General features: G+C 40.4%; 1 protein-coding gene across 2 annotated transcripts in view; it reads left to right on the top strand.

The window, feature by feature from the left end:
* The window catches only part of ADGRL3 (adhesion G protein-coupled receptor L3), a 487,040-nt gene that overhangs the window by 316,575 nt on the left and 158,047 nt on the right, over positions 1 to 12,418 (top strand). For both annotated transcript variants that reach the window (XM_053975251.1, XM_053975252.1), the window contains exon 6: positions 6,824 to 7,624. In XM_053975251.1, the coding sequence (XP_053831226.1) occupies positions 6,824 to 7,624 (801 nt within the window). The remainder of the gene's footprint in view (positions 1 to 6,823; positions 7,625 to 12,418) is intronic.

The raw sequence follows: 12,418 nt of genomic DNA on the forward strand, positions 1-12,418 counted from the left end.
CCTTTGTTTACTGGTGCTTCGATATTATAGGAAAAACGTAATCTGGAAGTTAAGCAAGTGAGATTATTCCTTTCTTTTATTAAACAAAGGATTAACTCTTCATTTGCTGTAAAATGCAGGCATGTCTCCTGTGCAATAAATCCCATTTTCCCCCCAGTTTTATAGGAGTCTAACATGCACACATAGTTACATACAGCCAGGAAGAAGAAAGTACTCTGTTTATTGAGACCTTAAAATAATATTACAAACTAAGTTTCTCCCACCACTGTAGTAATTTCAACCTAAGCAAACTTTAAAGCTTAGCTTGTAGAATCATTTATGTTTGGTGGAGAACTCCATCAGAGAGGCTCAAGGTTGAATGTTCTTTCATAAGAGAAATTGTCAGCCACAGGGATGATAATTCATGGTGATACACTTGATAAGAATAATTTCTTCATTCCTCTGGCTGGAGAATGAAAGTCTGAGTGCTTTACATTCAAGTGTCAGGTTGCTCTTGGACCAAAAATTCCAGTAATGTTAATGGGGTCTGTTCTCCATTTAAATGTGTTCTAGAAAACCCATCATGTTGAGGAAAAAAAGAAAAATCAAAGTAAAGGAAGACTTGGCGGCAAAAAAATGGAAAAATAGCATTACTCTTACGTATTTGTAAAATACTCTCAGAAAACCTAATTTTTCCATTCTTTGTGCTTGCTCCTGAGCCAAGGTTCAAGAGGTTTTCCCCCATTGCAAGTTCAAACTTTTCACATTAAAAGCTCAGAAAATGAGTGTTTCACTGGGACTGACAGGACTGGAGTTTAGTTGTGACTTGGGGACAGCTTGATGTGGAGGTTAGGGACAAAGGCTGGTCATTGTGTCTTCTGTAGAGAAGATAGTTGCAATGGAGGGTGTGAACCCAAAGACCATTGTATTGCTGTTTGGTTTCCTTTGCCTAGAGGCAAAATATCTTCTGACTTTCTGCTGATGGAGCTTGCTGCAGTGGATGTGGCTGTGTTCCCATTATCAAGGCATTATTGGGGTCTGGTGACCGCCCACCTGTGCTGCAATGAGACCCCAGACGTTCCCAGAAGGAGTGGGTGGATGAGAGAAATGGTGCCATGTACTTTGTTTTGTGTCTGTGCTGCACAGAGTGAGTGCTCAACTTGGCTGTGTGGTCTCTTTTTTCACTTTAATTATGACTGGGGAGAAGAAAAAGAATCAGAGATGGGTACTTCTGCAGCATGTTGAACTTCAGGTTGCCAGAGTGTGTCATATAAATGCCAAGCTAGCTCTCTTAGCTTTTCTTCTGCTAAACCATATATGGAGGTTGAGTGGGTTTGAAATGCATTTTTTTTTTTTTTCAAAAAGTATTTTCATGTTTTAATGAGGCTTTGAGCAACCTAGCATAGCTGAATGTGTCTCTGCCCATTGCTGGGTGATTTTTAAGGGGGAAGTGGATGGTCTTTAAGGTTCCTTCCAACAAAAACCATTTTGTGATTCTGTGATTTTCATTCCCTGGGTTTAGGCATATTTATTTCAGGTCTGCTGCTGCCCTGAATTTTCAACGTGCCTCTTGTTTTTTTTACTGTGACTCCAGAACTCAACCATGCCTTCAAAAAAGAAGAGCACTTTCACCTGTGAGCAGGCTCTACGTGGGTGTGCTTTGTGGTGCCGTGGTAGATTTTGTAGCTTCTGAGACATATTCCTATTCAACCTAGGGCCCACAGATGGGGCTGTGTGTTAGGGAGAAACACATAAATTGCTTTTCAGCTTCACCTGCCTATGCATGTGGTCAAGTTGGTTGTGGGTGTGAGATACAGCAGCCATGTCTGGCATGGAAAACACTCTCAGCATGGCTGAGAAGCTGCAGCTTATGCTTCTAAGGTCAGCCTCAAAAACCTGGATTTTTTAGTCCTTCTGGTTTGTCATTAACTATGTGTTTAGTGCTGAGTGTATTAATTATTAGTCTGAGTATATTAAATCAATCAGATCTGTGAGGGACAGGGGCAGGGAGTGAATGTCACTTATGCCACTATTAAACATCTGCCTTGAAAAAAGAAAAATTAGACAAACAACTAGCAAAGTACAGGGCACACATTTTTGCACTACTTTTGCAATTGCCTTTTAACATTCCCCTACTCACATTTTTTTTCCAGGAGTTTTTTGCTGCTGTTGTGTAGGTTTGAAGCAGTGCCAGGGAGACAGCTCTCTATAAGTCTCCACCACCGTGTGCTTGTGCCTTAAATAGTTGAGTGCAATTCAATGTGGCGATAAGAAAATGAGCAGCTAATGTTGTTCAAGTGTTAATTTTGCCAGAGTGTGCCTCAACCCAGCAATACTAAGAACAATTAATTACTGCTTTTGTGCGATTTCTCTGAACGGGTAGTAGGAGTCTGCTTGGGGACAGGCTGTAGTGGCTCATGATTGTATGTTGTCCTCAGTTTTCCTTCCATCTGGAGAATCATGAGAAAACCAGTGTATGTGGAAAGTCTTGTTAGTAACTTCCCTCAGACACAGCAAGTGGTCCTTGATTTCCTTTTGACTCCTGACACTGTTGAAGTCAATGGCACTGGCAACCACTGTAGAGAATCAGGTGAAATACCCTTGTTCTCCACCCATGCAGTGACAGCAGGAATGGAAGACCTCACTATAAGAATAAAAGTTGTATATGCCTGTTTCGTTTCTGTAGATCTGTGTAGGTAAGTAGGGTGCACCCTGTGCTGTCATCAGTACTTAAATTCTGTAGACTGGTACAGGCATTACAGAGATGTAAAATTGTCTGTAGCTGGGCAAAATTTAAAAAAATTCTACCAGTGCTTTATGAAGACAGTTTTGTGGTGGTATGTTGTATAACTGAAGGGATAATCAGATGCTAATTAGACCCTTTCTTTTAATATTGTTCAGTGATCTAAATCCTCCAAGCTTCTCATGGAACCTGTCTGAAGAACATGGTGCCCCAATGTAAGCTGAGTAATTATTAAAATTGAAAAGCATTAAGTCTTAAATTAGCAGAGGGAAAATAGGTGTTTGTGACACGAACAATGGAAGCATCATTCACAAGGTCACCAAAACACATCTGTGTTTGGAATTTTAGAGCTGGATATGGCACTGAGTGTTAATGACACGAGCTATTCAGGATAAGGGTAATCACTTCAGGTCACTCAGATCAGCTGGTCACAAATAAATGATCTCCTCTAGAAGCTTCTCTCTCCCTGATTTACAATATCACACTGTTGTTTGAGTGCATTACAAAAGCTTTTGCACATTTGGAAATGTAAATTACTACCTTCTATGCTGCCAGAGGTACTGTATACCATCAGCCAGGGGAATCAGTGTGAAGCCATACATTTGGAGATCTGTAATGTTGCCTTCTTGCTTTTGCCAGGGACATTTAATGCTTTTCTGAATACCTTACTTAACTGTGACCAGCCACAACCCAGGATGGGGAGAACAAGTGGTGTGTGGGTTTCTCCAGCTGCTGTGTCTGGAGCCTTTTAATCTTGCTGGCTCCTTCCCTTGCAAACCCAGATTGCACTCAAATGCATTGTCTCTGATCCCTAGAGCCCTGACAGCCACATGTTGAAAACATTTGCCTTTAACCTTATCCTGTTATGAGGTTGAAAGGAGCCTGAATCAAAGCCCAGGTAAAAAAGGCTGTTGGAGTTTGGAAACACTCATTATGGGAGCTGCAGTTGGCTCCAGCTGTATGCCTCTCTGGATAGGGACGTGTAGATCCACATGTCTAGCCAGAGCATTTGCAGCCCTACCCTGAAATTGTCCTTCCTCCGAGCCTGCAATTTCCCATCCAAATGAATGAGACTTTTGAATGCAGAGTTCTGCAATGCCAGCACCAGAGGACACTTGGCAGGTGTCTTGGTCTGGAAGGAGCTGGAGTGAACTCTGAGCAGCAAAACCAAAGCACATGTGTGCATCTTTGCATTCCTGTCTCACTTCTCCTAACAGGGATCTCTCAGCTGTCAAAGCCATCGTAGTTTGCTGGCAAGTTCTCACTTCTCCCTCTGTTATTTCATGGGGCCTGTCTTCTCTGACACCTTCAGGGAAGAGGCTCCATGGAACCAGCAAACCACAGGGCTGGGGGTGCAGAGACTGTTGGGTCACCACCATGCTGGAAGAAGTCAGGGACTGTGCCACAACTACAGGAGGCTTTTGGATGAGGACCCCCAAACTTTCTTGCAGGAGGTTGTTACATATAGAAACTAGTACTGAGCATTCAGGAAATAATAAGTGCACTTCATTTATTTATTCCACCTGAAAGGGGCTTTGTCCAAAGGGACACAGTCTCTTCAGCAGCATTATGATGCACGATGAATAATTCATACTAAAATATCCAGCAAGTTCTGGGGTTGGGCTTTTAAAATAGTGCTTACATATTTTTGTCTCGTTAACACTGTGAATCTTCGGGATCATATTTATAAGTGCTACAATGTTTCCAGTGCTTTTTTCCAACTCTTACTAAAGTGTGTTTCTCCAAGACAAAGGACAGGACTCTACGAACATCCACGGATGTGCTTCATTTGACTCTCCTAAGTTTTTTTTTTCACGTCATAAGTTAATATTCTCCTATTTTAGGTAGGGATCTCTGTTTTACAGGATTTTGGCAAAACATATGAAGATATATATTCTATAAAGTTTCTCCCTGGAATTTTTATTCTATACATAAAGCTGTATCAGTCATATTTCACTTAATGGATATTTCATTTTGCTCTATGAAACTAGTCCGAGGTTGCTGCTGACAAGGTAGAGTCCAGGGGGCTCATTACATCCCAACTGTTGGGCTTTTTTTTTTCTTCTGCCAGATTTTTCTCAAGTTAAAATTTATCTGTATTTTGTTCAGCTTGTCTGCATATTATCCAGTGTATATATCAGAGGAAAGGTTTATATATATATATATATATATATATTTAAATGTTCACATACCAAAGTAAATTAATAAATGTTCCTTTTCTTATGAAAGAGGTAAAGAAAAGTACCTGGCCAATACAGTACCATTAATCTATTCTCTTTTCTCCTTTCTCTCTTTACCTCTCTCTCTACAATAGAAGTGGAACAAAAAGGTAATTAAATACCTTTCAAATTATATATATATTACTTATGTGTAGGCTAAGTTATTTAACAGTTTAACGTTTTAGTTGAAATACTTTGTCATTAATTCTCACTACCTTTTTGTTAAAGTTTATTTAGTATCGCTGCTGCTCAACTTCACCAGATAACTCATATTTGCTGAAAAGTTTTTACCAGTGCCACCTTTATTTTTTCATTAAATTTATATTCAAAGGCTTAGATATCTCAGTTTCCTGCCCCAAAGAACTTGGAAGGTGTGCATACATATATATATGTGCATAAGTATATCTGATTATGGCATAAAAGCCTCTTGGGAATGGCACCCCCTTTTCAGCAACTCCACGTGGTTACTTAGACTCCAATGGATCTATATCATTTTATACTGGTTATTAAATCTGATTTTCCTCCCGTCTTGCTCTCTAGACAACATTACCAATTTCTGAATTTACAAAAAATAATCAATTATGCTCCAAGCAGGAAGTGTGAATGTGGGATCCCATCTTGCCAGCCCCGTGCTGCTGGAAGTGCGCGGTGGGATACTTCTTCATGCCTCCCTGCCGCCCATCCCATCGTCGTGGTCACTGTGCCTCTCGTGGATCGCGGAGATCAGTGTTCCAAATAACCAACCAATATTCTCCCACCGAAGCATATGCAGCACCTCCAGGCCAGGAGGGTGCTGCTGGGGATGGCAAGGGCCAGATTTGCTCCACAGCATCCCTCCTTATGCCTCCCCATCCAGCTGGCTGGCCCCTGGGTGGTGGTGTTCCCGTGGGGCCAAGGTCAGCCGGGCAGTGGCTGAGCCTCTTCCCAGGTCTTGGGCGTTCCCTGGACCCTGCCAGCCCCCCCTCCCGAAGTCTGAGCAGCAAAGCATCCCAGTTAGTCAAACTGCTCCTCTGTGCTCCTCTCATGTAACAATAGAAGGTATATGTTTTTAAGTTTGAATTACTACTATATTTAACAGGACATTTTTTAACTGATTAAAATCTAGACATTGGGTTCCTCTCCAGTAAACTTTATTCTTTTCCTTCCTTCTTTCCTTTCTTCCTTTCTTCCTTGTCTTTTCCTTTCAGCATCCATATGTCATTCGTTTTTAATTGTGTGGACTGCATGTTTCATGTGTCCTGTAGCAGCTTGGAAAGTCTCATTCCTAGTTATACTCCAGATGGGTGTTCCCCCCCAACACTCCCTTCGCTTTAAATGCTCTTCTGAGTTGCTAAGGGATTCACCTCTGCTTTGCTGTTGGTATCCTTTAAATATTTAATATCGCTTGGGCTGTAAGGATGGGAATTTCTTTCTCTTATTTCCATTTCTAGGCCACTCTTCTGTGGGCTGTTCAAATAAATATGTGGATCAATTCCCTTGGAATTTAGCCCTTCACCTAGTAGGTACAGATTTACTGCAGAATATAATTTGGAAATGCCAACCCAGAAATCCTTTGGGGGCACATACTCATTTCAGAGTTTACAAAAGCAAGTGGTCCAAGTAAGTATACTTGTAAAAATAGATTTGAAAAGCAATAAGAAAACAAGCCACAGCTGATAGAAAAAGCAGGGGGGGAAAAAACCCAGTTTGGTGGGGCAAATCTTGTTCCAGATACATGATGGGCAGGAAGGATAGTCTCCAGCTACAAGGCATTGCTCTTGGGTTCCCTCTCATCACGAGTGTCCTCTGCTCCGGGACTAGAAGCTGTTGAGATTCTTGGGCCAGCCACCCCTGAACTGCCATTAATTCCATTTTTCTTTTAAATTCTTTTCCCCTACGACAGTTTTTCTTTGCCCTGGACTGCTGAAAGGAGTTTACCAGAGTGAACACTTATTCGAGTCTGACCACCAGTCGGGCGCCTGGTGCAAGGACCCTCTGCAGGCCTCTGACAAGATCTACTACATGCCCTGGACGCCGTACCGGACAGACACACTGACAGAATACTCCTCCAAGGACGACTTCATCGCTGGGAGGCCGACCACGACCTACAAGCTCCCGCACCGGGTGGACGGCACGGGGTTCGTGGTGTACGACGGGGCTTTGTTCTTCAACAAGGAGCGGACCAGGAACATCGTCAAGTTTGACTTGCGGACCAGGATAAAGAGCGGGGAGGCAATCATAGCCAATGCCAACTACCACGACACCTCTCCCTACCGCTGGGGAGGCAAGTCCGACATAGACCTGGCCGTGGATGAGAACGGGCTCTGGGTAATCTATGCAACAGAACAAAATAATGGCAAAATAGTCATTAGCCAGTTGAACCCTTACACATTAAGGATCGAAGGGACGTGGGATACTGCCTATGACAAGAGGTCAGCTTCTAATGCCTTCATGATCTGTGGGATTTTATATGTGGTGAAGTCTGTGTACGAAGATGACGACAACGAAGCCACAGGGAATAAAATAGACTACATATATAACACTGACCAAAGCAAGGATAGCATGGTGGATGTGCCCTTTCCAAATTCCTACCAGTACATTGCTGCTGTGGATTATAATCCCCGGGACAACCTCCTGTATGTATGGAACAACTATCATGTTGTAAAATACTCCTTGGATTTTGGCCCACTGGACAGCAGAGCAGGTAAGGAGTTTAATACAAAACAAAAAATATTTCTGTTTTTTTATTTCTTGGGTTTTTTGGGTTTTTTTTTTTGTTTTTTTTTTTTTTTTCTATATTTATTTTTGAAAATTGAAGTATCCTCCTGTCTTACTGATCTGGCTGAGTTTCTGCAAATAAAGCCCCACCACAGACCTATAATGGTTATTAAGACATTAATATGTGCAGATTTTTTTTTTTTTTTTTTTTTGGTCTTAGTTGAAATGAAGTGGATGAAGGAGTATCTACACATAAGTAGCCTGAAACAGTTTCCAAATACCCAGGCTTTTATTCACAGGGATAGCAGTCTTTTCTCCTAAATCGAATTTCTTTCATACATGATCAGATCTTTTTCCCTTCTGCAGGAATTTTGACAAAACAAAGCATGGAAGATGTTGTTGTTGCAAACAGCTGGAGGAGAACTGCCTGCCAGTTTAAATTACTTTGTTTCATTAAGCTGGAGGAGTTTTATCTTTTTAGAGGAGGTGAACCTAATTGAAAATGTGAGCATTCACCCACAAGTGTGTGTCTGGAGATAGGAGGAGAATCAACAAAATCCTCTAAATTCTTGCTTTATTTTCTGTAAAGTTTCTCTTTCTTTTTTAAAGCATTTCATGGCATACTGTGACTTCCTATATTTTATCTTAGAGGATCATCTGGCTCCCCCGAGGTTTCCCAGCTTTTCCACCTTTTTTCCTGTTAGAAATTGTGCTGGTAGTTACTTTATGTATATTCCCTTACCTTTATCAAATCCATCATCATTTTGCAATTACAAAATTGCCACTTTACTAGTAACAAGACTTAGCCTGCACTGTGGTCAAGCTTGTATGTGGTTGCAAGAATTTCCAAACAGAATTTGCTCAGTGGTTTTAAATGGCTGTTACTGTAGTGATGTAGTATTAGGTAGTTCCTGTGGTAGACTGTGTACTTTGAAAGGCTAAAAAAGTTAAAAAAAAAAAGGCAGAATTAATATAATTTGGACAGTAAAGTATTCAATCCATAACATGGCTTTTTCTGAAACATTTCTTTTGTAAGTAAGAAACTTGAAAGTGGGTGACTGGATTCAAGGCTTTAGATTGCAAAAGAGAAGTGAAAAGATTTGTGTTGATGAGATTTTCTTTTCCTGTGTGCAGCCTGTTACCCATATAAAATGAAAATGGATCAAGAGATGCTGAAAGAAATTGTGGGTATGAAAATCTGGGGAGGGCTGGAATAAAAGTAGTAAACTGGCAGTGAAATTGTGATTTTTTTACAAAAATGTAAGGAAGGGGAGAAGAAAATCTTGAAGAAGCAGATGAACAAGAGCTGAATGTTTGTTAAGGAGTAGAGATATTTTCAAGGATGTTGACCGCTGCAAGATCTCAGATGAGTGAAAAATGAAGTAATACTTCTCCTTCTCCTAACTTAATGATAAGCATGTACTTTCTGGGTGGTGGAGTGAGGCAGAGCAATTTGTGAGCTATTGGTTATCCCCAAGGAGTAGAAATCAGTTGCATCCCTTCCATTTCACAGAGTTTCCTTCCTTTTTAGAGAATTATTTCCAGGTATTATAATGGACTCTTTGCTGGTACTTTTTCATGTAGTGACCATTGTCAGTAATAGCATCTTTTTTTTTTTTTTAAAAAAAAAAAGCTTTAATCAGTGAAAAACCTAAAATAAGGAAAAAATCTATTAAAAAAGGAAATTGTTCTCCCTTTTTTCACAATGTAAGATGGTAAAGTGGGAGAGTAGGTGAAAACATTGCAGGGGGCTGAAAGCCTGTGAGGTGCAAGGATTTGATTTATCTTTGTGTCACTCTGGTTTGAAGCCACTCACTCTGGTTTGGATGAGAATTTAAAATTCCCCAGTGCCTCAGACAGGAAGCTGAAGCAATTCTTAGCTTTGAATGGTGGGCATGAGAGAGTTAATCTGGTGTCAGGGAATGTGGTGAGCCTTCTCTGACATTCCCTGTGTGCAAATTTTGTACAAAGCTTTGTAATATGGATAAAAGGCTGAATTTTACCTGCGATTTTCTTCTCTGAGAATTGTCAGGATTTCCTTTCTGGCAAAACTGCATAAGGATCCCATTACCTCACTATTTCACAAGTTTAGAGGACTTTTGAGAGGTCTGCTCTGACAGCCACTGAATTTTTTGATGAGAAAACTTGGATGGGCCAAGACATTTCAAAGACAAGAAAAAAAACTTCACTAAGGGAGTTTACTGCTCCATTACCCACATAGCCTGATTAGTGGGAACAATTTTTGATGAATCAGTGAAACAGAAGCACTGATTTTGAGTTGAACAGGTGAGAAATAGTTGCTTGACATAAGGCTTTTTTGCAGAGAGGAGCCAGGAGACCAGGTCTGCATGATACTTTCTCTTCCAAGTTCAGTACTACCCTTTTTTTGGGTTAGCACCAAATTTCATGCTGCATTGCTTTACATGTAACACTAAATATCTGATTGCTTGACTTTGCTCCTTCACCAAAGAGCAAGAACTGAAGCTGATACAATGCTGGGAAAGCAGTGAAGAACCAGGATATTTTTATTTGGATTTGTTTAGCTTTTTTTTTTTTTTAATGGAGTGCACTGTGGATATGTGTCACTCTTCTCTTCAAAAATCATCAGTGTTTCTTCATATTAGAGACATGTTCATTGCAGGCATTTTCCATGGTGCAGGCATTTCCATTTGAGTAGCAAAATTTGTAAACAATATCAGCTTAATTAGAAAATAAAAGAAGGATTGTAAAATTGATGGGTTGAACATATGGGTTGTTAAAAAACAATTAAGGGTGAAATTTTAGAAGAGCACTTAAAAGCAAAAATTGGTCATAACAAGAAAAGTGATATATTTAACTACTTAAATAGCCAGTAACCTATTAGAAATCACTTGCATCATACAATTCAGGGATATGTAAAATAAAATGCAGGTTCTGGAGACTGCAGTTCACCTAGAATCAAGCATTTCCAGTCTTTTCCCAAACTGTTCAGAGAAACTGGGAGTTGGCAGGAGTTTCTTAATGTATAGGAAAGGCGGGGCTCGCATCTTCTTACTGTTCACAATGTGGAAGCATTTTCTGTGATTTTTAATTAAAGATCTGTGCATGTATGTTTGGAGCATATTTGAGATCTTCACTGTTGCAGAGCCTCTCTCACCTACTATATTAAAAAATGAGCTTTTACTCCTTGGAGAAAGTGAATGTCAAATCCTGGAGTTTCTGTGCTCAACTTCTGCAGCAGTTGAAGTTACCAGGGAAAACAAAATATTTTGAAGTGCTGGAAGCTGAGTTTAGCTGATCTTGAAGCAATTCAAGGTTCTTGATGGAATTAAACCCAACTGTTCGTTTTTGTCAGAAATGAGAAAAGCTGCATTTTAGGGTTTTACCCTGCTCTTTTTTTTTTCCTTCCCTTTTGTCTGGGGTTGTTTTCATTTTTCCCAAAAGTGGTTTTGAAAGCAAACACTCCTCGGTGTCTGCAAGTCCCAAGAAACCTATCATTAATGTCTGCCCTCAAGAAGTGAACTTGAAGATACCAAAAGCCTTTGAAGTGTATTTTCTTTGAGCCGTTTGGCCTTAAAATGAGCTTTTTGGAGGATGCTTTTTCATAAATGCTCTTGAGGTTTTGAGTTATTTCTTTCTAGCTTCTATTGTGTTTGTGAATTTGAAGTGTTAGTAAGGACAACTCTGCATCTCTTCTCATTCTTCAACAAGTTAAACCCAGAACAGTATTCAGGTTATTTTTTTATGTGTCCTACCAGAGAGGGAAACAGAAGGCTGTAGTGACAGGATGAATTTTTTCTGCAGCCTAATCAGTTGATATTCACCAGAGTTACCTGTTTTAATCATGACTCACTTATGATACGTTCTGTGCAAATCAACTCAAGAAAATATCAACAAACTTTCCTCTCCAAAAAGGTGAAGTGCTCCCATCCTGCTTCCCAGTGCTGTGCTGCATGCAAACACACATCTCCTGGTTCTGTGCCTCAGCGTCTCCCTGAGCAGGCATAGCTCCTGCCTGGACACCAGCCAGGGGTTTCTGGGCATCACAGAGACCACAAGTTCTGTCTTCTAAATGTATGAGCTGCCCTAGTGCTGGCAGCTCTTGCCAGGGCTCAGAATATGCTGACTGAGCATTTGGGTGCTTAAGTGGGGACTGGAGCATGTCCCATAGTAGAGAAGTCCAGGGAAGAACTTGAACCAACTTAAGTATCCCTTTGTGCATATTTTGGCCTTGGATGTCCCAGCAGCCGATCCTAGTGACATGGGACACACAGACCTCCTATTTTCAAGAAGGTATTTTAAATTTTGTCCAGGAGACCCAAGCATTACCATATGGGCTGCTCCATGGATGTGTGAAGTTAATAAATAAATATGCCCAGTACATAAGGAAGATGCTGATATGATCTGTAGAACTTCTAATACAGCCTAAATGTGCTTAAGTGGCTTCTGCATGTTTCATGTTAACACTATGGACAGCCATTCTGGTAATCAAATGTGATACAGAAATTGCATGGATATCTGTGATATTTTAAGAATCCCAGAGTATGCATGTCAAACTTTTATCTTCCACATTTTTTCAAGTATTGTGGGATGCTCTCTTGACATGTGATTGCAAGTATTTTATTCAGTCAGAATGTTTGGGTTGTTTTGTGTGTTTTCTTCCTGAAGCAGTTTCACAAGGCAGATAAGGTAAACCGTCTGTCCTTATAATATGCTAATTAAGTGCATTTATGTCTTGGGTAAAAGATGCTGCAGTATGGTGATGAATAAGGACTTTAAACACATATGACACCTTGTTAAA

The sequence above is a fragment of the Vidua macroura genome, chromosome 4 (assembly GCF_024509145.1).
Source record: "Vidua macroura isolate BioBank_ID:100142 chromosome 4, ASM2450914v1, whole genome shotgun sequence".
In the NCBI taxonomy this organism is placed as follows: Eukaryota; Metazoa; Chordata; class Aves; order Passeriformes; family Viduidae; genus Vidua; species Vidua macroura.